At 38.3% G+C, this 24,677-nt stretch overlaps 2 protein-coding genes across 2 annotated transcripts; one reads left to right on the forward strand and one right to left on the reverse strand.

The window, feature by feature from the left end:
• Positions 1-7,622: 7,622 nt before the first annotated feature.
• LOC145161621 (small ribosomal subunit protein eS10z-like) lies at positions 7,623-9,049 on the forward strand. Its single transcript, XM_079081177.1, has 5 exons — positions 7,623-7,749; positions 7,854-7,902; positions 7,997-8,276; positions 8,350-8,488; positions 8,833-9,049. The coding sequence occupies exons 1-5, from the start codon at positions 7,747-7,749 to the stop codon at positions 8,917-8,919; spliced, it is 558 nt and encodes a 185-aa protein (XP_078937303.1). The 5' UTR covers positions 7,623-7,746; the 3' UTR covers positions 8,920-9,049.
• Positions 9,050-11,802: 2,753 nt separating this feature from the next.
• On the reverse strand, positions 11,803-14,919 carry LOC145161622 (heat shock protein 83-like). Its single transcript, XM_079081178.1, has 3 exons — positions 14,535-14,919; positions 13,677-13,957; positions 11,803-13,575 (listed from the first exon to the last, which is right to left on the reverse strand). The coding sequence occupies exons 1-3, from the start codon at positions 14,812-14,814 to the stop codon at positions 12,022-12,024; spliced, it is 2,115 nt and encodes a 704-aa protein (XP_078937304.1). The 5' UTR covers positions 14,815-14,919; the 3' UTR covers positions 11,803-12,021.
• Between the last annotated feature and the right edge of the window lie 9,758 nt (positions 14,920-24,677).

Consider the following 24,677-nt stretch of genomic DNA (forward strand, 5'->3'; position numbering starts at 1 on the left):
TCTCCCTTCATTAAAAGTATTAATGATAAATACTAAGTAACTAAACTGTTATTAATACCCAATCTTAGTTACTTAGGAAAATGTGAATTTGGTGCTAACCCATGAAATTACACTTTGCACTTTGCTTAAGTCAGTTAGTGGAGCGTGTGTGGTTAACCGGCACACTAGCTTGATTTAACAAGGTAGGCAAAGGGTAACTTAATGTTTATCATAGTATCGGTGGAGCGTGTGTGGTTAACCGGCACACAAGCTTGATTTAACAAGGTAGGCAAAGGGTAACTTAATGTTTATTATAGTATCGGTGGAGCGTGTGTGGTTAACCGGCACATCGATTGAGGGGTAAATATTAAGGGTACCAAGTATATTTGCATGGTTATTCACACCTTGTTTTGTGATCCTCGGCATCCCAGTCACAAAACCTGAAGGGCACACTCGAGATTGAAACATGCCTTTGAAAAGTTCAATGAATCTCAAAAGAATCTAGGAGTTTCAAAACCAATTAAAACCTAATAATACATTTCGTTTATCTTGGTGGAAATTGGTGAATCGTCATTCACCTACCTTCAAATATTTTATAGCTTGGATTACGGCATCCCTCTTCCAAGTTATAAAATAGTTTGTTGGGTCCTAGCCTTAATATTTCATATTGGGTATTATATTAAGAACTTCAGATGAACTATCTTGAATATCTCCCAAAAAGATGTCTGTTTCAGACATCTATGATCCTCCTAAATCTCTTGGAACTTCACTTCCTCCACCTCCTCCAATTATTCTCCCTAACCCACAAGTTCAAGGTCACTCAAGCCCTAATGGCAAGCAAGGTCTATGTGTGATCACATCTTAGAGATGAAGTCACATATTGACAAGCCGGGAGAGTTGGGTGTCAAAGTCTTGAGAAAGTTGGATGTTCAATCACTTTCTAAGTCACATAGTGAGTTCCTTTGGGACTACTATGAAACAGACTATGACATGAACCTTAATGATCATATCTATTTGCTTGGTGCTGCTGAATCAGAAATGATTTGGAACGATAGTAAATCAAATTTGATTAGAAGATCAACTTCCCAAAAACTTTATGGACAGTGACAATGGTGACACTGGAAATAAAGAAAAAGCATTCTCTTCCCGATGGAAAGGGATTGGCCATAGTCAACCCGGTTGACCAAATGGTAAAGAGAAAGGCTAAGTCTGAGATAGTCTCATTACCAAAGGGTCCATATGTTTATTTTTCCAAAGGAAGGGGCGTTGATTGCAAAGCTGCCAAATTTACCTAAGGATGTTAAAGTCAATAAGTTTGACTCTACATCAGGTAGAGCCCATTATCTAACTCTGTTAAGTTCTATTCTGAGATCCTCATTACATGATGTGACTGGGTCACATGTTGATGTTTTAAGAATCAAAGAATAGAGAGAAATCTTAAAGGAAGTATATGCTGATTCTGATCGCGAAGGTGGATTTCGATCGCATCAGAATTTTGAGCAGTTGCTTAAGAAGTTATGATATATTGCTAAGGAATAGATAACAACAATTTTCCATGTGGATTGTAAGGATAAGTTTTTCCGCAAAGTTTTAAAATAAAAGAAAATTGTTTAATTTTATTTATTTGAAGTATCCTTACAATGGCATTTGTGGAAAATTATTGCTTATATGATTCCACTGACAGCAATATTGGAAAATGGATTTGATTCTTTCATTTGTGGTAGTGTCTAAATTTACCAAATCAGGAAAGTTCCTCATCACCCAAGTTTCAATTGGACCGAAACTTGGAATCATGCAAGTTGAATAGTATGATGAATGAGAACTTTCAAGCATTGGAAAATCAAGACTAATTACTTGTTCACATGGATGTGTGAGTCAAGTGAAGGACTAAAGGGATCGAGTACACATTCTTGTGCACTGGTCATGTCCACCGCAAAGCTCGTTAAGACTATTTGATTTACTAAAGTTTAGTAAATATGGTTATACTTACAAGTTTAAGTATAATTCTGAAACATTGGAAAAGTCTCAATGTATGGCAGAACGAATGGGAAGAATCAAATTAGGCAGAAAGATAAAAGTTTCTCAAATCTGAAAAGATGGGAGAGTACTTTAGTATCATGTTTGTGATCATCTTAATGATTTAGAAATCATATCACAATTAGTCCTCTAAAGGTCATCTTAGTGCATTCTTATGACTAAGAAGATGAGTCATGAAGTGTTGAAATGGTTAGATCAGGAAGATGAGTCATACTTCATTCCAAAACAATTCTTAGAGTCATACTCCAAGATTGTAACTTGAGTGACATATCTTAAAGAAAGGTTTAAAACACTTGTCAAATGTAAGAGTAAAAGTGTCATACTCTTGTACATTTGAAATTGGTAAGTTGTGATGTTTTGGATAAAACAAAGACCAACTAAGGCCAATTGTGTGAAGTGTTTGTCTTGATAAAGAATCCTCACTATCTCTTGAATATTTGGCAAGATAGTCTTATATGTCAAGAGGATAGTGGGAGTCTTAAAGATCCTAAAAAGAATTTCAAGAACTAATCAAGAATAAAACCCGAGGTTCTTCACTAGCACACGACTTGAGGTTTATAACCTATCGTGTTGACATATTCTGTGCCCATTCCAGTTAAAGTTGGCTTTGCATAGGAGTTCTGAAAGTTCTCAATTGGTTGCATAACAACTTGGAAGCAATGGCAGGCCCTGTACTACCAGGTGGCAAGAAGTTAAGATTGCATAAGTTCAGTCCATATGAGTTTGGATTTGTCATTATCCTTGTCTTGTGACTATGGTTTTGACGATTCACATGGATAAGAAAACATACACCATAAAATCTAAGGGTCATAAGGTTTCTCTCCGATTCATGAAAATGATGGTGAGGAAACACTTCCACCAAGTAGATTTGAAGAAGATGGCAAAAGGTCTAAACAATTGAGACTATGATTACGGCATCCCTTTTCATAGTTCTGAAATTGTTTAGACACACATGCTTGCTATCTAAGGAAAGGTGTATGATTTTGATAAAGTTTTATCAAAGCATCTCGTATCAGAAATCTGAACTTTGGTAAGAAAGTCAATAAAGTATTGATTTCTAGAAGTCCAGCTAATTTCTGAGTACATGTCAAAGCTAGTGGGAGCATAAGTGTTATGCTAATAATCATCATGTTAGTGTGAGCATGATAATTATTGTTAGTGTTGCAAGTTAGCAATGTTAATTATAGAAAACAAAAGTTTCAATTCGTGAGGCTGCAGGGATTGAAAAAGTTGTTTTGCTATAATTAAGGGAGAGGATATACTTCATTTCAGTTCTAAAGGCTTAGATTGAGACCTTAATCATCCTTAGTCAAGAATATATATGAATTTCATGTTGGATTGGTTCAACTTAAGGAAATTCTATATATTGCGTTCTCAAAATTCGATTATGATTACGGCATCCCTCTTCATAGTCAAATTTTGAAAACATGGCAAATAAAAATATTGTAGCAAAAGACTGGTCTAGAATCATGTCTTTATGTGAGACATCATGAATCGTGTACCATTTGCTTTGGGTATAGGATCGATTGCATGTGCTATACTATTTGTCATTTCTAAATTTTTCCAAATGCCCAGAGGCATTAAGAAGGGAAAAGGTCTAGAATTGGATATGACTAAAATGATTAAGCAATTGTCGAGGACAATCTGAGGTTTACCAAAGATTGGTTGCTCAGGGACAGTTGGAAGTATAGTGCTAATTTTGGAAGGACCATATTGACATATTCTGAAAAGAGGCATCTCTTATTCAGAAGTGATAGTCAAAATGAGAATATGGAGTTGTCTCCATAGGTGGAAGTTATCTGTGTAAGATTAGAAAACTTAATGCAAGAAGCATGTCCAAAGCAATGTACTTTGAATATGAGACTTAGTTTCTATGGAGTTGATCTCCATTGGAATACCTTATAATGACTATTGACACGTCTTTGTGACTTTGTACATATTCATTACAGGAGGGTCAGTGCATATAAGTTTAAAATCTAAACAAATTTCGATAAATGATAGGAATTTGAAATTCTCACATTTTTCGATAAGGATTTGGGAGTGTGAAATTAGAAGCATTGAATTTATGTTCAATTGGTTTATTTCACAAAGTAAGGATCATAGACAAACATAGAGTGCATACTTGGTGTATGGCAAAGCTATTGTTTAAGAAAAACATAGTGTACATGCTTGGAGCATGGGACAACTAGTGTTTTTAATTCAAGTATAAAGTTGATAAAACCGAAACAATGAATAATGAGTAATCAGTATGGTGATAAATAAAAGTGTTTATTTATATTCATAGGGTTTGATACCATATTTGATTCATTTATTCTTGTGTTTCACTTTGCATGTTTTGACTTCCATAATAACTAAGTCGCTCTTCCTGAATGATTAAGTTATTCAAACCATCCACAGTCGGTCATATGTTGGAAGTAGATATGAATCAAGACTGTCATGGGTTGGTTTGTATAGGTCCAAGTTGGTGGACAAAGTGGTGCTACAACACTCATGAGTGCTCATAAGTTCTGAGTATTGGATTCAACCCGCGCTCATTTGAATCACTTCATGGATTTTATCACGAGTGATCATGAGACGATAATATCTTATATTCTTCAAACCTAGAGATATGAGTTGTTACTATGAGTTGGTTATACATTGATTGCACGAAAACGCATTTGGTAACTCTATGTTATAAAACGTGCCTTTGTGTATGATTCAACAAGTAGTAGAACAAGCCATATGAGTCGAAGTTTATCCATTCCTTTTACCTTCGGGATAAAAGCGATATCTGTGGGCCCCTCGATGATTTAGTGATGACAACCTAAGTGCTTGGCCAAGCCTGGACTGATTTGATTTGTTCAATTAGTCGGTCGTCATAAATCGGAAATCGGGAAACAACAAATGGACAGAGAGAATGATTATAATCCATGTCTCAGTCCATATGATATCTAGAATGGAGGAATATATGATCCCTTATCTAATGGACGCATCATTGATTTGTTCAGAGTTCGACAGCGGCTTTAAGAGCTACGATTGCTAGTCGGGTTATGAAGTCGTACTTGCAATAATAGTTTTAGACTTATCCAAGTGGGAGACTGTTGGATTAGATGTCTAAGCCCATAACTATTATTGGTATGTACTTGACCCGAGAGTAGGATGGTCCATTTGGGTTGCATATCATCAGGACAATTTGTTAGGATGGACTTTTGAGAGAAGGTTATTTATGGTTTATTAATATATTATAAGTTATAATATATTAATATGAAATCATATGTTTTAATTAGTATCGATCAAGAATTAATTTGGAATTAATTTAGTGATCAAAAGAGACTAATTAAATCTATGGGGACTAATTATGATAATTAGTTATATTTATATGTGTTGGGCTTATGATCCATGTTGGACCAAGTTTATGTATGGATACATAAAGAGTTGGGCCACATGAACCATGGATCATAAAACCCATGGGTATGGATTATGAGTTATACCCATGACCCTTGGAATCCTACATATAAATAGGTTACTCCATAGCCAAAATCACCACTTCTTTTCTTAGAGAAATATGGAGGTGTTTTGGTGCATGGAATTCTCTCTCAAGAGCCACCTTTGTCCTAGGTGTGTTGTGATTCCATTTGAGGCATTTCATACTATTGGTGCTAAGCTCTTAAGGCCAAATACATCAAGACTTCAAGCCACATAAAATGTATGTTTCCATAACTAGTATATTATATGGTTTATGTCAAATGCATGCTAGTTATATGTTTAATGCCTTGGAAACCATTTGCATGTATAATTAGTGAAAATATAGATCCAAGGTATTTAGGGTTGTATGTGCACCATAGGATGTTGTATTATACCAAAACCCAATAACTTTTGCATGGTATGTTGGGCTAGCCCCATTTGTATGATGCGTTGGGCCCATGGATCAGGAAGGGCTAGGCCCATTGTATGTTATGTAGGATGCTAACTGTCTCTATGACTCTTGCATTTGTATGTCGGGCTGGGCCCATTGGTTTGGCAAGGCTAGACCCATTATGGTGGGCTAGTCCCAATGATATGTATGGTGTGAGGTATTTTGGGGAACTCGCTAGGTTTTGTGCTTACGGTTTTATGGTTTTGGTTTCAGGTTCTTTCGGTTCGAAAGGGAAGGGCTCGGTTTGATCGCAACGCATCCACCCATGTTTTCGCAACTTTATGATTTTAGGATTGTACCCTAATAACTGTTTTATTATGATATAATTTTGAATGACTGTAAAAGGATAATTGGTGTTTCTGGTTGAATTAAAAATTAAGTTTTTACCTTATAATTTTTGGGACGTTACAGTGAACTAATAAGTGTTGCTTTTCCAGTTAGGTTTTTTCTTACATTTAGTGCTACATCTTCCCTTCATACAAATCGAAGAAACGAATATAATAAATCTAAGTTTAGTGCGTGGGGTCTTGATCTTCTTTGGAAAAGGAGTGTGTGCGAATTATTTATTTCAAGAATAGATTGGATTTAACCATATGTACTTTTTCTCCCCAACAACTTGCACTAATTATCCTTCAAACAATTCCTTCGGGGGGAGAAAGAACGTTTTCCGTAATACATATCGAATCATTCTCAAATTCCATGAGAGACATCATTTCCTTGTTTGTTGGGTTGGTTCACTCGCGTACAAACAAGCACCGGCTGCAACAGTAAGAAACTATGACCAATAGAGTAAGACACTTAGCTACATTTGCACACAAACGGAATATGATTATGTGCTCAATCTCTCAGTCTCGAAATTAATTGTCTATATAGTAGTCACTCCCTGGTTTGATGAGTATCTTGCCTTATATGATAGTTGTGGCCATGGACCATGACTAGCAACGATGGGTGATGGTAATTCTTAACCCGTAACGAAAGAGTGAGAAGGGAAATAAATAGGCTTTGTGGGAGGAGAGTGGTGGTGGGAGTAAGAAAGGAAAATAAAAAGGTGGATGAGTTATTTTGTAATATTTAAAATGTTAATTTAAATCTCCATATACTAATAACAGAGTAGTTGTTTTGTCATATGTCACCATATTAGGCTTCATAATTAATATAATGTCATTTGTCAACCTATTGATTATTCATTTCAAATTTCAAATTTCAAATTTCTTACTCTAATTACATTAAATTAATAACATTAGAATGAAAAATAAAATAAATTAATACGGATGATAAGATGATATAATTTCACGTATTTATTTGAATCAACGATTATAATTTTATATAACTAAAAAAATATTTATTAATTAATAATTTGTTTAAAATAATTTATTCATAATTTTGAGTTTTTACTATAAAAGTTTAATTAATTTTGTTACCATAGTTTCCACATGTTATAAACTAGTTATGAATAAAAAATAAAAAAATAAAAAAATCCAACAAATTTAGTTAAATCACGAAACAAAATAAAACCACAGTCACATAAACTATCGAAATCATAACAACCAAAAACGTAACGATTATGATAGTTATCATCACAAAATTCAATTATGTAATTTATTTACATAATTTGTTCTAAGATTTATTAAATATAAGATAAGATGATACTTTAAAATATGCAAAAAGTCGGGTTCCATTAAAGTCCGGCCCGCATACTCTACGGGCCATGCAAACGGGCTTTAAGCTTGGCAACAAGTCTATCCACAAAAACGCTTACTATCTATTCTAGGGTTTTATCCGCAAACACAAGAACCCTCCCTCCCGTCTACCAATCTCGAAGTGAAGCAGCAGCCATGGTAAATCTCCGCTCTGTGTTTTTAATCTTGTAAAGCTGTAATGTTCACAAAAATATTATGCGGATTCAGAGATTCTGATATCCGTTGGGTTTTGACATTTTTAGATTATCCCTGAGAAGAATCGTAGAGCGATATCCAAATACCTCTTCCAAGGTCTCACTTACTCCGTTTGTATGCATAATAAAGCTTCGTATATGTCTAACGGCATTGATGATACTAATTGTTATGGGGTTCATTGTCTATGCAGAGGGAGTATGCTATGCAAAGAAGGATTACAATTTGGCTAAGCATCCAGATATCGATGTGCCAAATTTGCAGGTGATTAAGCTTATGCAAAGCTTCAAATCGAAGGAATACGTGCGTGAGACATTTGCCTGGATGCATTACTATTGGTATCTCACTAATGATGGGATCGAGTTCTTGAGGACTTACCTGAACCTTCCATCTGATATTGTTCCTGCTACTCTCAAGAAGTCAGCCAAGCCCCTCGGTCGTCCCATGGGCGGACCTCCCGGCGATCGCCCACGGTAAGTTAACATTTGTATCTTCATTTGCGGTTTGTTTGGATGGATTTTTGATTTTTGTGGTGTAATTTTGTAGTGGGCCACCGAGATTTGAAGGGGACAGACCGAGATTCGGTGATAGGGATGGATACCGTGGTGGTCCTAGAGGACCTCCTGGGGAATTTGGTGGTGAGAAGGGTGGAGCTCCGGCGGATTACCAGCCTGCTTTTAACAGGGTAATGTTTTCACTGTTTTTATTGCTTGCATTTCTTGACGACGGGCGTGTTATGATTGAAAACAGAAATGCTTTTAGTTTTAAGCTGAAATTGAATTTAGATCAACTCTTTCAAGTTGTTCTTATTGCCATGGTCTATGGTGTTTCGTATAAGAAGTACATGATCTAAGTTCATATTTAATGTTGTTTGTTTCAAACATTCTTTAAGTATTCATTTCAAGCTGAGCTATATTGATTGTTTGACCCATGGAAAGTTTGGATTGTGGATCTACATTTTTAACAAAAAGGTAAGCAGTCATTTATATTGGAAGGTTGTGATTGATCTGTTATGAACTGAATTTGCAGGGTGATGGTGGGAGACCTAGCTTTGGTCGTGGAGGTGGTGGTTATGGTGGCGGTGCTGGTGCACCACCAAGCTCAAGCTTCTCCTAAACTATTTATTAGTTCGAGACTCTTATTTAAATTTGAGGTTTTCTGTTTTATGGTTTTTTCTTTGTGATATTATTGGAATATTGTTACTACCTTTTTGTCTAGATATGAATGCCATTTTGCTTTCATGATACATTTGGATTTGGATGCTGCTTTCATGTTTTTAGTACTCCCATCATGTCTTCGAAATGTGCGACAATCTTTAAAAGCCTCTATGCTGATGACCATTAGTCATTTACTACTTAAGTTTTATTACTTAAGTTTTATTTTGACTAGATTATTATTCTAAAATATTCAATGTATGATTACACATGTTCATTAATAGGTTAACAATGATTTTCGTTAGTGAGCATTTCAATAAATGATCATTTTGACTCCCAACATTATTGTTGTGCAGCTCATCTTCATGTTATGTGTTTGTTGCACATTACTGTTTGGTTGACTCCTAAAGTAGCTAATAAAATAGCTTCTAAGTTAGGTTTTTAGTAAGCTATTTGAGATCAGTTTTTTGATAAACTAGTTTATGGTGGTATGTTGATTTTGACTTCACGTGACTGTTTGTTACGTTGTCAGTGACAACTTAGGTAATGATCTGTTTATAAGACCAAATGATGTGGTTGCTGTTTGGCCGTGGGTTTGCCACATTGGCAGTGGGGACACCTCCTATGCAGATTGACTACATACAACTAGTTTTGGTCTTACCCTCTCTTGCTTTTTCTTTTCCCAACAATAAATGGTCATTTTTTAAAATTCAATATCTTTTTTTCAAAAACTCTTTAACATGTCTTCTTTCGACAACAAAAAAACACCCATTAGAAACACCCCAAGACCTTTATATGATCAACCGATTTATTCGTCTTCGCTTTATCACTATGGGGGTATGTTATTGTATTATCCGCACCAATTCCCACAACAATTCCAACAAACACGACAAACACAAACCGTACCCGATATTGATTTTAATCCGTTTGATTTTTTGTCTCGACCAGAATTCGTTCAAGAAACTCAAACATCCATTTCCGCTTATAAACCCGAAATCTTTAGAAAACCCAACCCACCAAAGCACCAAGTAAAAGAAAAGAGAAACGGCAACCAAATGATGTGAACCCGAAGAAAAGTATTGACACAATCATGAATCGATATTTCAGAAGATGCAAAGATAAGAAAAGACCTAAAACATGATCATTTTTGGAGACGAATAACAAAAAGGTTCCACAAAAGAATGCCGCTTCCAAAATTGAAATCTTTATCAACAAAGTTTTTAGTTTTTCAGCAGATGACAAGATCTTTGTCAATGGATATGATGCACATGAGAGACCTTAATCTCCAACAAAGAGATTTCTCCGGCCGATGAACAACTGTTCTTAGCCTTCCAAAACTCCCTGTTAAAGTCAGACTTAATCCGCGAACACATGGCAGATATCTACAAGACGCTCCACAAAAACACTAACAGATACAACAGTAAAAAATGTTCAACCATCAAGGTGACCTCCACTACCGAAAATAATAATGGCAAAGCTATTATTAAAGAAGATTCCTCGACAAGCATCAAATAAGAGAGGACCCTCAAAGATAAACCACTACACAATAATGTAGTTGGTGAATGATTTGGTCAGCAGTGACGTAAAATACTTGTATCAGATCCTCTCTATGATTCTATAAATAGAGACTTATGCTTTCATTTGTAGGCATAGTGAATATCGTTCTGAAAATTTATGAATATTTTCCTCACTATGATTGAAAGGTTTATTATTTTATGATATATCTTTAGAAATATCTTTTTGAATTCCAAAATAGTGATTTATTTTGAGTGTATTTAACCAGCATCTGGCGACATTCAAAACACCAAATGTACTCTAAATGGAGAAAGAAAAACAAGGAAGTCATGTTGTTTAATAATTTGTATAACATGTAACGTCAATAGAAAAGTGGAGAAAGTGATGAAATGATTTTGAAGAAAACTTTAAAAAATGTACCATCAAGAAAATAAGACGTTAAAGTTTATTGAGTTTTGGGAATATGGTGAAACATAACAAAAAATAAAAAATGAGAAAAACATTCGGCAAGTATATCGAGATAGTGGTTCAAAGTGCTCAAGAACATCTGAATCCAACCACACCACATCAAATGCTCGTGTTGGGTTCGACCTCAACGATGATGAACTCGTTCAAGTTACACCACCTTCCTGACCAATGTAAAACAAAACGCAAAAACAAAGGCAAAACGGTAGATTCGGATGACATGAAAAAAAAAAAAAAAAGGATGATATGAAAGATATAAAAGAAAGAATAGACACAACACAAATAACCGGGGAGGATTTTGAAACTGTTTTAGTGATGAAAGCCGACGTTAATCGGTTTTTGTATGGGGAAACCACACTTTTGATAAAAATGGTGTGGTTTGTGGTTAGCTAAGAAAAAACTAGGTTTTGTGAAAGATACAATTGATCCATAAGGTCCCATCCTGGATCATCAATGTTTTATCAAGTGATAAATGCAGAACCAGTGATTGCACAAAGTTGCCTTCCATAGGTTTTGTGAACGATAAAAATGATAAGATCCCAATCGAAGTTTTCTTCGGCTTAAACATTGCCCTCTTCCTGCATAATAGGGGAGGTTGGTAAGCAAACACAGTCGAGCTGGCATTTCATACTGCAAAAAATCAGTTTTTTTTAATAAATGGACTAAACACGTGGAACCTTTTGTGTTAAGGAAAAGTCACCTCATTCCAGCTCTTATCAACAAAATCAAAGCTAAATGGCGCACCACAACGTAAAATAATTCGACCCGTTTTTTGTTTGGCAAGTATCATGATATATGTATACGATATGCGATTTTAAAAAATGAATAATGAGAGAAGAAAGAAGAACAGGTCACCCAACAAAAATTGACAACGTTCAAGATCTTATATGAACCAGAATATGCACTTAGTACTCAAAAGACTCTTCATAACAAGTACAAGCAAAGAGACTCAAAAGACACTCCATCACAGGTACAAGTTGAAGTCAAAAAAGTAAAAGAAAAAGAAAAAAACCGACCCACTGCAGACAACCATTTAAACAACTCAGACTGGACCAATTCAGACGCAGCACAAACCAACAACAGTCTAATCGACTTCCTCCATCTTACTTTCCTCAGCAGCTTCTTCCTCCAAAACAGGCATCTCAGCATCCTCCCCACCTTCTTCCTCGTCAATGCTGAGCCCCAATTTCAACATCCTGTGGATCCTCCCTCCAAACATATTAGGATCCTCCAAGCTAAACCCAGAAGTTAACAGAGCAGTCTCAAACAAAAGCAAAACCAAATCCTTAACCGACTTATCATTCTTATCCGCCTCAGCCCTCTTCCTCAACTCCTCCATAATTGGATTATCAGGGTTTATCTCCATAGTCTTCTTGCTAGACATGTAAGACCCCATGCTACTATCCCTCAGTGCCTGTGCCTTCATAATCCTCTCCATATTAGCAGTCCATCCGTACTCCCCAGTCACTAAACAGCAAGGCGAGTGCACAATCCTATCAGACACCACAACCTTCTCCACTTTGTCTCCCAAAATATCCTTAATCGTCTTGCATAGATTCTCAAACGACTTCTTCTTTTCTTCCTTCTTCTGCTTCTCTTCTTCTGTTTCATCCTCAAGCTTCAATCCTTCCTTTGTAGCAGACACAAGCTTCTTCCCATCATACTCCTTCAGCTGTCCAACCGCATACTCATCAATAGCATCCACCATGAACAACACTTCATACCCTTTCTTCTTCAGTCTCTCCAAAAAGGGTGAATTTTCAACAGCCTTCTTGCTTTCACCAGTTATGTAGTAAATATCCTTCTGCCCTTCTTTCATACGTGTCACATAGTCTTTCAAGCTGGTCAACTCATCTCCACTTTTTGTTGAATGGTATCGAAGCAAATCTGCAAGTTTCGGCCTGTTTTGGCTGTCTTCATGAATACCCAACTTCAGATTCTTGGAGAATGCTTCATAGAATTTGTTGTAGTCCTCTTTGTTTTCAGCAATCTCGTTGAACATCTCAATGCATTTCTTCACCAAATTCTTCCTGATAACTTTGAGAATCTTGTTCTGCTGAAGCATTTCACGGGAGATGTTGAGTGGTAGGTCATCAGAATCAACAACACCCTTCACAAACCCAAGCCACTCAGGAATCAACTCCTCACAGTTATCCATGATGAAAACTCTCCTCACGTATAGCTTGATGTTGTTCATCTTCTTACGTGTGTCGAACAGATCAAACGGGGCTCTTTTGGGAACATATAAAATCGCCTTGAATTCGAGCTGTCCTTCAACTGAGAAGTGTTTTACTGCAAGATGATCTTCCCAGTCGTTAGTAATGCTTTTGTAGAAGGAAGCGTACTCTTCTTTGGTGATTTCTTCCGGTTTGCGTAGCCAGATTGGTTTCTGCTTGTTGATGAGCTCCCATTCATGAGAAACCTCTTTGATCTTCTTCTTCTTGCCCTTTTCCTTCTCTTTGTCTTCGTCAACCTCTTCAATGTCACCTTCCTCTTCTTTTTTAGAAGATTCCTCATCTTCGTCATCACTGATCTCTTTCTCTGTTGTTTTTTCAGTCCATAGATAGATCGGATAGCTGATAAACTCGGAATGCTTCTTCACCAGATCCTTAATTCTCCTTTCCTCTAGGTACTCCAACTACACAAAGTAGAACATCAAACCACGGTTTAGAAACTAATTCTACTATAAATCTCACTAACTGATAACTAAGAAAAATGTCAACTGAATTGTGCAATTACCTGGTCTTCTTTGAGGAAGAGAGTGATCTTGGTTCCTCTACCGAGTGGCTCACCGTCAGCATCCCTGGTGACGGTGAATGAACCACCGGCTTGGGACTCCCAGATGTATTGCTCGTCATCGTTGTGTTTGGTGGTGACAATGACTTTTTCAGCAACTAGATACGCGGAATAGAAACCTACACCGAACTGTCCAATCATGCTTACATCAGCACCAGCCTGAAGTGCTTCCATGAATTCCTTCGTTCCAGATCTAGCAATTGTTCCCAAATTGTTCACCAAATCTGCATAGATCAAAGCAACACTTAGACTCTGTTTTTTTGAATTTTGAGCAAAACGCCGGTGATTTTATTATTATAAGAAGCATAGTATCATCGAATGATGTAAATCATGTTAGTTCTGCTTAACTAGTGACTAATGTTTAACCAAACGACCTATAGTTGGCCTTATCTCTGACCAGTTCGTCAGATAATAACAGCAGATGACACAGTACATTATTTACACGAAGGGAGTTTAAGAAGATATAATATACACTATAAACTTATCACCAAGTGCAAAACCTAAGTTTCTTCCGCATAACCTCTGTAACTAGTTAGTTAAATCATAACTGATCCTTAATTATATGTTAGGTATAAGCTACATGCAAATCGTGGTATCATTTTAGACTATCCACAGGAAATTGACACATCATGAGCAGAAACAGAGCGGAGTTATAAACTTTAACGATAAAATTACGAATCGACGTAATAGAGGACCTAAATCTACGAATTAACACTACAACTTACGGAATGCACGATATACAATATAAGGTGACAACAGAATTCATCAATTGAAGACGTAAAAGCGAATACGATAATTTACCTGCTTTTGTCATTCCGACACCGCTATCAATGATCGACAAGGTCTTGTTAACCTTATCAGGAACGAGCCGGATGAAAAGCTCAGGTTGCGCATCCAGTTTGCTCTTATCAGTCAAGCTCTCGAATCGGATTTTATCCAACGCATCAGAAGAATTGCTAATGAGTTCTCGGAGGAAGATCTCCTTGTTGCTGTAGAAAGTGTTGATGATCAAACTCAGCAACTGGTTGATTTCGGCCTGAAAAGCGAACGTCTCTGCATCGGCCATCTGTATCTCCGCCATTGCAGTCTTATGAGAAAACGAAAACGGTGAAAATTAGTTGAAGAATTGGAGAGTGATTGTTATAAGTAGAGAGATATTGCGCAGAATCAGTTATGTGGAAGAGGGATGCGTATGAGGGATTTTATATGAAGGTGGTGGTTCTAGGTGCTTCTACGATACCTGAGGTTTTGAGTGAGGTTCGGGTCTGTTCTGGATGCTTCCACGCTTTCTCCAGTTCTTTCTACGACCTGGTTATACCTTCTCTGTTGTACAAGTTCATGACACGATGTCGTTTCCCTATCTTCTAGGCTCTAGCTAGAGACCGATCCAAACTTCATACAAGTTCTCATCCCCAGCCCAGCCCAGCCCAGCCCAAAAGGCTCTTAACTCTTAAGTTTAACCACGATAATCCAATTCCATCTTTTATACTAATCTAAACAAATTTTTTTATTAAATAAACATATATTATGATTAACTTTTATACAATTAAAAATTATAAAAAAAATATTATTTTATTTCAAAATAAATAAATTATTTATTTTTAATATAAAGTTAGATGAAAAATATTTGACATTCAATAATCAAGATTTAACAAAAAAATATAAACCAAATTACAATTTTTTAGTAGACTATTCAAAAGGTTGTTCATTATTTTCAGTAATTAAAAAAACAAAGAATTTTTATAGTTTTAACATGTGAATAATCTTTAGAGTCTTCAGTCGCGAACAAAATCATTGTCCCGTCGTGATGACTATGCCCTCACGTCGTGACCGAGTCCATCCAAAATAATGGGAAAACTTGTAATATCTACAGTTAGGTTTGCTTTTGAACTCTTGGGTTTTGATTTTGTTGCAAAATGGGTCCCTGAAGTCAAAATCTTGAATTTTTGGTGTTGATCGTGTATGCAGGGCGTACGTCTTGGTACGCTTAGCGTAATAGGCCCCGTGCGAGTACACTGCGCGTACTCCAGTACGCAGGGCGTATGTGGCTCATGCCAAAACCATAAGAATTAGCGTTTGTGTACTATTTAAACCTCATTATCGCCCAAGATCCTCCCCTACCTCAGCCTCCATTTCCCTTCTCGACCCTCTTAGCAAACCCTAGTACATTTTGAACATTTTGGAGCTTTTAGAGTGATTTTCTATGCTTTTGGTTGTGAAGAAGGTTATTCAAGAAGGAAGTTTTGCCCTCAAGACTTTGGATCCAACATCTCCTCTTCATTTTGCATCTCTAGGAGGTATAAAGCTCCAAACTTGGTTTGTGCTCCATTAAGTTCTAGTTTGGGGCTAGTTTCTTCCTTCTTGTCCCTAAAGTTTAGATCTTGGTGAGTATGAGCTACTCCTAAGCCTTCAAGTTGTATTTTTAGAAGTTTCTAGGGATCTTAAATCATAAAGGTGCAAGCTTGGACCTTGTTTAGCCCCCATTCAAGAGTTAGAGTGTAGGAAGGGGTGAAATAAGCTAGGTTTTAGAGTTGGACTCCTTGTGGCCACCCAAAGGCATAAAGTTTGCAACTTTATGGCCTTAAAGGTCTTAATGGTTTCAGATCTGAGTTTTAGTCGCTTGGTCTTAAGGCTTTAAGACGCTTTTGCATAAATTGCATGGGGCCGCGTACATCGTGCGTATCTTCCTGTACATCGCACGTACTGCATCCTTAGTCACAACCCTTATGCTCCGGCCAAGTACGATGCGCGTACCATTGAGTACGCCGAGCGTACGAACCAGTTCAACTCGAAGTGTGTTTTGGGCCCAAATCAATGCGCTTGCTTGTTGGGGTTGGGGCTTGGACTTCCTTACTGTTGGCCCACTTCAACTGATGCACTCATAATGGATCTTGAATGATCCTTGGGTTTGGGCCTAGGACTTTATTGGGCTTTCATGACATGTCGTTGGCACGAACGAAGAGTCGCGCTTAGACGCGCCAGAGAATTCTCCAAGGCACGCCGCACCTAGCGGAACGAGCCCGACGAAACTTAGCGCCCGCCAGTGCCCCTAAGAGCAGGGCGCCCGCAGAGAAGGCCCGACCCCGCCAGGGGCGCCTTCTGCTCTGCGACAAAAGTATAACAGCTCCAGGAGACAAGGCAAATGCTCATAGAATTTCCACCTGAACCAATCGTTGGCTCTGACAGAATAAGGAGCACGACTATCCAATCAGCATCCCCTATCTTGTCGGGTCTGACGTCCTTTTCCCATACGAACTAGTAGAATTGTTCAGTATAAAAGGCCACCCACGGTGCCTTGGAAAGTAAGTCGCTCTCTCCCGTTTTACCCCAAATACTCCCAAGTCTGTCCACTGACTTGACCGTCGGAGCGTTTTCCCAGGAGCCGCGTCCCGGAGAACGACTGACGGTTTTCTCTCATTGTGACCTTGTAGGCTCGTCGGAATCATCAAAGGCGTACGACGTTATCGTCCGGTGATCAGGTCGCATCATTTGGCGACATCCGTAGTGTGACGAAAACAAACAAAAAGCACACTCCTCATCGTTTGAATATGGCATCCGGCGACACCGGTGGAACTGGTGGGACACCAACAAGCCCCATCAGACATATGATGTCATTGGAACCGGTTATGGCCCTTGTTCTAACACCACTTACCAGTGAAGCACACAGAAGGGCGGCTCGACGGTATCCACCGCTCCAACAAATGAATTAAGGAGGCCGACCGTCGAAGGACCAACTTCCTCGGCCTCCGTAATGGCACAAAGTGCCTCCATCCAAACATCACACTGGCAGTGATATCAAGCAGTACAACACCACCAACGGTGGACAACGTCGGCGACACACCGGTCTTCTCGCAACCACCACCACTATACCAAATGGTAGGAGAATAATCGGCAGTTTTCCAAACACCACCGTTGAACCAGATTGTGAGGGATCAAACAATGGTTTTCCAAACACCTTTGTTTGTGACAAATATACCCTTCAACACCATAATCCCAGATCATCAGCCATTTGTGTCGAACAATTCACTCGCACAAAACTCACCCCTCTTGTCCACCTGTAACACCGTAAATTTTCCAATAATTTTTTTTCATTTAAATCACATAATTCTCATAACACATTTCACAAAAATCTCATTTATTTAATTCACAAATCGCAACTCCATAATTATTTAATTATGACTCCAGGATCCTCAAAACATAACTCTTTCTCTGGTGTGTACAATCAAGCCGGCACCTCCCCGCGATCCTGAGAAAAACCTAAAACACATATCACATAACACGATAAGCACGAAGCTTAGTGAGTTCCCCAAAATACGACACACAACTAATTAGCCACTAGAGGCTATAACTCAATAAGACCCTCCGGTCAATGTGTCTCAATGGGACCCTACGGTCCCACAACTCGGGTGGACCCTCCGGTCCTAACTCAGATGGAGCCTCCGGTCCTAACTCAGTAGGCTCAGAATAATACACAACATAAATCACATAGACATAATGCAGGATATCATAGTACTCAATATAAACACATAAGACTCTCTGGTCACACATAGATACCACTCATGGTAAATTATAGTGAGAAGACTCACCTCGGATGATGAACAGCCCCTATAAACGTTGTTGCAACGCACCGGCCACTAACTCTGTGCCAAACCCACAATTATCCCAATTAGGAACTAAGTCCAAACTCTCACTCATTAGGTCTAAATGTAGTCCACTAACCAGCCCATCAATGACCTAAAACGCATTGGGCCCACCAAGGCCCAATAATAAATGGGCTCTCACGAGGCCCAACTCTCAAATCTAAATGGCTATCCCAACTCAAGGGCCCAAAGCACACACACATACACACATATATATATATATATATATATATATATATATATATATATATATATATATATATATATATATAATCCTCTGGTCCAAAACTCTATTGCAACAAGCCCAAACTCCATGCCCAACACTCAAGGCCCAAAAATGAGACTTAGCCCAAAAGTACACAGTGAGGTTACGCGAGGCGTACCTCTCTTGGTACGCTCAGCGTACTCACGAATCCATATATTGGCCATCGGGGACACTGGGGCAGTACGCGGGGCGTACAGGAATTACGCTCAGCATACTCCCCAGATTCACTCTTTCTACTCATTTGGTCTTAAACAGTTAAGACATTACCTCAAATCCCAGATATGGACTCCCTAATGGCACTTACTCCATAAAGTCAGTGACTTTAAGCCTTTGCATGGCTGAAAAGGTCACCAACACCCAAAACACTCACTCCCTTATCTCAAAAAGCTCATATCTCATGCATGGCTTGATTCCAACGTCCAAGATTGGATTTTTATGACATAACACCACTAAATACACTCAAAGGGGTTGATCATAGTCTCTGGAGCTCAATATCTCATAAAGTCTCCACCTTTTGGGACAAGAACCCTAAAATACTCTAATAGGACGCTCAAAACAAAAGAGTGAGAAAGCTTGAAGCTTTATACCTCTATATGAAGCTTCCAACTTAGATATGCTCAGATCCAAGGCCTGGACTTCTCATTCCTTCTTCTCTAAAGCTCCTTCTTTACTCCAAGAACACACCAATATCACTTAAGGCTCTCAAATGCACTCACAAGTTCCATGAACGAAGGATTAGGGTTTTAGAGGGTTTATTGACTAAGGATGGTGGCCATGAATGAGGCCATCTCATTCTTAATATAGGGACACATCCAAAGTTAGGGTTTCCACTCTGTGCCTAGTACGCCCAGCGTACCCTCTGGTACGCCCAGCGTACTAGGTGGCTCCGCTTAAAAATCACGCACATTAGTACGCTAAGCGTACACACACGTACACCCAACGTACTCCGCTGCCACCTTTTTCAATTAAAGGACTTATCCTGCCATAACTTCAAACTTCCATTGCTTCCTCTATATAACTCTGTTTCCAATGAATCTCATATTCTCGGAAACGTGTCGAGATGCTCTACGCTTCCAGCAACTCGTCGCAACCCCGAGACTTCCTCATGCACGGGTTGCAACCCACAAACCCTAATCTCAGACGATCCGAAACAGGATGTTACAATTCCCAAACACTAACCTTCCCATTTCAACAACAAACATTCTATGGGCCAAACCCTGGCAACCTCCCAACATACAACAGCAGGCTAATGCAACCTTACCTCACCACCTAGTAGTATAACCCACAGGATGCTCTCTCCATCCCAAACCAAGACTGTCTATCGCACAGTGTAACATTTCCGTTCGCCAAGGAGCTCTTATGTAACCCGATTTCAAATTGCTTCATTATTCGGGGATGTGGCTCGATCATCAGTTATCATAAGGCTTGAGACCTTGAGGAAGAAAGGATTTGGCCCTTTTTGAATGAGGGTGTTAAAGTCTAAGTGATCCGAGTGTTCGATGGTGTTTTTGAGCCAAAGGGCATAATCGTAATTTGTTAACTCTGTCCTTTATGAATTTTGGGTTTAGTTCGGGGAGTTTTAAGGCTAAGGTAAGTTTTTAGAAGTGTAAGGCTTCTCATTACCTTTATGTGGATATAAAGTTCATCGAAAACAGACTTAGATCGAGGAAGTTATGGTCTTCGGAGTGTTTTAAGGTTTAAGAGGGAACCATAGTACGCGGGGTGTACAACAAGTTACGCTTGGCGTACTAGCTGAGAAGCTAGTACGTGGGGTGTACCTCTGGTGTACGCTTAGCGTACTAGTGGATAAGAGTCGCAGGTACGCTGGGCGTACGAGGGGGAATGGAAAATCCTAATTTTTGTGATTGCACCCTATATAAGTTTTGTGTTAGCTTTTTTTTATTTATCATTTCTTAGTCATCCTCCATATCCTAAAAACCCTAATTCGTTCCATAGTCTTTATTTGGTGACCTTGAGCTCTTGAGAGGCTTTTGTGGAAAGTTTTAATGGATCTAGAAGAAGAAGAAGGAGCTTGAAGACTTGTTCTTTGAAGGAAAGCTTTGAGATCCAACATTAGCATCTCCTTTTGGTGGCTTGGAAGGTATAAAGTCCAAACCTTTCCTTTTCATTTCATGGAACTTCTTCTTAGTTCATTTTTGGTCATTTTGACCCTTTTGGTTGATGATTGGGAGTTAAAGTTGTTTTGAAGCTTGTAATTGTAGATCTGGATATATTATGGATTCCTTGGGCATAAAAGTGCAAACTTTATGGCAGTTTTCGTTCCATGCATGTATTAAGTCAAGTATTAAGTTCCTTTGAGCTCTAGAGTCACATTTGGCCATGCATGCACACAGGGTCGACTCTATGATTTTAAGGGCCCTGTGCTAAGAAGAAAAATAGGGCCCAAAATACAATTTTTTAATATATAAGGAAATAAATTTAAGACGGTGAATTATCCTCACGGAAAACTTAAAAGCAAATAAAATAATTAAAAGGAACATATGTAATTTTATAAAAAGTTCAAGGGCTAATTATGTAACTTCTGAAAACTGATTTGTTAAAAATATTGGAAGGAGGGGTTGATTATGAAATATATAGCATAAAGAAATGGTCAAATGTGTAACTTGAATTTAAAACATAAAACGTTGTGAAAGAGGATCGAACCTCCGTTGCTTTTGAATAAAAGACACTCCTTTGCCAATTGGGCTACCCAAACTCTATGAAATATTTTGAATAAATTCATATATATTTAGTTTTTAAATATATAATTTAATTAAAACTCGAGCCCTATTTTTTCCGGGGCCCTATGCGGCTGCCCCTCTTGCCCCTCCTTAAAACCGGGCGTGCATGCACATAAAGTTGGCAACTTTATGTGATTAATCACCCTGGGGAAGTCAGATCTGAGTTTGGATCCAAGTCTTAATGGATTAAGTGCTAAATTGGAAAGATGGCCATGGCTGGTAAGTACGTTGCGCGTACAAGCCTTCCATGTTGTACGCTGAGCGTACAGGCTAAGTACCCCCCCCCTCCCCCCCCTCGCGTACTTGGCAGACTTGGGCTCTTCCGTTTTGGGCTTTGGTTTTGTTGGGCCATCTGGATATCTATGGTTGGGTTGTTGTGACTTGTTGGACTTTCTTGGGTGAAGGCCCACGAAAGAAATTGGGCCCAATTTGGAAAATTGGGCCATATTTGGGCCTGAGGTGCTTATTTTGGATTTTGGGCCTTTGGTCATCTAGTTGGACCTTGGCCTTGGGCCAAGCTTGAGGAAGGGTAAAAAGGTCTTTTTACCCCAACTTGGTCTCATAGTGTGAGTCAAGGGCTAGAGGTTGATGGGTTGTCATTGTGGTATTTGATAGCGCGTGGATTTTTGCAGATCTGCGGTCAGAGATTATTCGAGGGATCAGTGTAAGTAGAATAAGTGTAGTGGTCTACTTAATATACAAGTAATATACCTACTAGAATCTTATACTTAGAGTATAAGTCTTTAAGAAACTTATACTTCACATTCATACTTGTATATCGACAAAGTATAATGCTTCTAAAGTTGTGCTACCATGAGTCTGTAGTTGCGACTGTATGACTTAGTTTTATACCTCTTATTACTATTACAAGGATCACACCTTGTGGTAGTTACAAGGATCACACATTGTGGTAGTTACAAGGATCACACATTGCGGTAGTACAAGGATCACACCTTGCGGTAGTTTCCGCACGCTTCATCGACGTCGGAAAGTAGTAAATTAGGCAAGTTTGTCACCCGAATACCGTTGGGTTGGAGCTAGCAACTACGGGTGGGGTTGTCAACCCGTATAGATCCATATACAACTTCCTCGCTCACACGGGATTAACGGTTACATGTCAGAGGATTTCCACTAAGATTTCCAATCTTAGTTGATGAATACAATAGCTCATGTAAACTTTGACGGCGTTCTGTAGTTCTAACAACAAAAGCATTTTCGTGTCTAAAACCCTAAGTTACTAGACTATGCTTTTAAACATTACTCCTAATTTCATAACATTTAGGCAGTATAACAGCTATAACTTGAAGTAAAACCAGGTTTTATCTTGACATAAAACCAACAATAATATATAACATATCAAGTTTTATCTTGTCATAAAACCAACAATAACAACATACTTTTTAACATATAGAACTCCCGAATATAACTTCGGAACTATATTGCACACAACATATATATAGAATCCTAAGTATAACTCAAGATCTACATTAATTCAAGAACATGCTAACAAGTTGATAATAGTTGTATATATTCAAAATATTATATTTAGAACAACTATATCCTGGTTAATATAACTATCTACGTTGATACTAATATACTATCATATAGACATAATAGTAACGTATATACAATATTTAGCATGCGTTTTCCCCCGAAAATATTAGAAAGTAGGGCCGTGAAACTCACCCTAGTAGCGTGATCTATAGAATCTAAGCGGTTAGAGGCTCGTCGTTGTCAGGATAGGGAAGGGAAACGGCCTTCGGAAACGAGAGAGAATGAAAGGAAAACGTCTAAGGAATGAATGAGCTTTGATCGCTATTTATAGGCTGTTCTGGGCCATTTCACGTCGTGGCATACCTTGGGTCACGTCGTGAACATCCATGAGTCACCCCGTAGCTTTAACACGTGTTTTCTAGCCCCGATTAGTGTCCCCGACACGTTTCACGTCGTAACTTCATGTTCACGTCGTGACTTAAGGCGGCTAGGGTTTCTGCCACGTTTCATGTCCTTAGATAGCTGCATCTTCGGAAGGTCATAACTTTTGCATACGAACTCCGTTTTTGACATTCTTTATATGCACGCGTAGCTAATTCCGAGTACTACGACTTTATTTTAGACTCCAATAGCTAATTCTAAGTCTATTTTAAATTCCTATTATTATAGAGATTTTATAGTGTTTAGGTTTATCATAACTTCTTCACAAGTCAGATTTAGACGTTCTCTATATTTTTGGAATCGTATGAACGTATACTTTGATTTATACTATAAAGTATGTATGAAAGTTCATATTTGTATTAGAATTATCATGAAATACATAGTAAGTTTACTACATTACTAGTTTAACAAAATCACATTACATGATTGGTATTAATCACATGTGATTGTTATTGACCTATTTTGACTAGTGTTACAGTACTCGACTAGTTTGGCCAACTTTCTCATTCAATACTTAAATGGTTAAGACTTCACTCCAAAACTTAGATCTGACTTCCTTAAGGTGGTTTATCATTTAAAGTTGCCGACTTTACGTGTATGCATGGCTTAATGAGGCTCTTAGAGCTCAAAGGAGCTTAATGAATGAATTAATGCATGCATGAGACCACCAATATCACCAAGCTTGCATTTTTATGGACAAGAGGACCCTAAAATGCGCAGATCTACAAGGTTAGGCTTCTGAAACGACCCTAGCTCACAAGGATCAACCAAAAGGGACTAAAATGACCATAAACAAGTCCAAAAGAAGATCCATAAGAGAAATTGTCAATATAAGATATTTATACCTTAAATTACTTGCAAATGAGTGATGATTCTGGATCTCTAAGCTTCACACCAAGCAATAAACCTTCAATCTTCTTCTATCCCTTCAAAATGAGTAATAAAACACCAATTTCTGTTCTCAAGAGCTCAAAGACACAAAATGAAGGCTAAGGGTCGAAATTTAGGGTTTTAGGACAATGGAGGCTCATAAAGAGGCCAACCATAGGGACTTAAGGAGCTTATATAGGATGCAACACCCTAAAACTAGGGTTTCATTAAGCCCCTCGTACGCCCAACGTAACCCTCGTACGCCCAACGTACGAGCCTCGAATCCGCGACCAATCTCCCTATTAGTACGCTAAGCGTACACATGTGGTACGCCCTGCATACTAGCTTCCCAGCTAATACGCTAAGCGTACCCTATGGTACGCCTTGCGTACTAACCACAAGCACTAAAATGCAAAAACTTAATTAAAGAAGGGATAGAAGGAAACATACCCAATTCAAGTGTTACAGATATCCCCTACTTGAATCAGACTTC

The sequence above is a fragment of the Lactuca virosa genome, chromosome 2, assembly GCF_052849685.1.
Source record: "Lactuca virosa cultivar CGN04683 chromosome 2, Lactuca_virosa_CGN04683_v6, whole genome shotgun sequence".
NCBI classification, from domain to species: domain Eukaryota; kingdom Viridiplantae; phylum Streptophyta; class Magnoliopsida; order Asterales; family Asteraceae; genus Lactuca; species Lactuca virosa.

Bases quoted from the DNA above. Each gene is read 5' to 3' on its own strand.
- LOC145161621 (XM_079081177.1), top strand. The intron at 7,903-7,996 runs GTCTCACTTACT...TTGTCTATGCAG, and splicing joins ATCCAAATACCTCTTCCAAG to AGGGAGTATGCTATGCAAAG. The intron at 8,489-8,832 runs GTAATGTTTTCA...CTGAATTTGCAG, and splicing joins ACCAGCCTGCTTTTAACAGG to GGTGATGGTGGGAGACCTAG.
- LOC145161622 (XM_079081178.1), bottom strand. From the start codon at position 14,814: ATGGCGGAGATACAGATGGCCGATGCAGAGACGTTCGCTTTTCAGGCC. The intron at 13,958-14,534 runs GTAAATTATCGT...TGATCTATGCAG, and splicing joins TGTCGGAATGACAAAAGCAG to ATTTGGTGAACAATTTGGGA. The intron at 13,576-13,676 runs GTAATTGCACAA...TACTTTGTGTAG, and splicing joins TCTTCCTCAAAGAAGACCAG to TTGGAGTACCTAGAGGAAAG.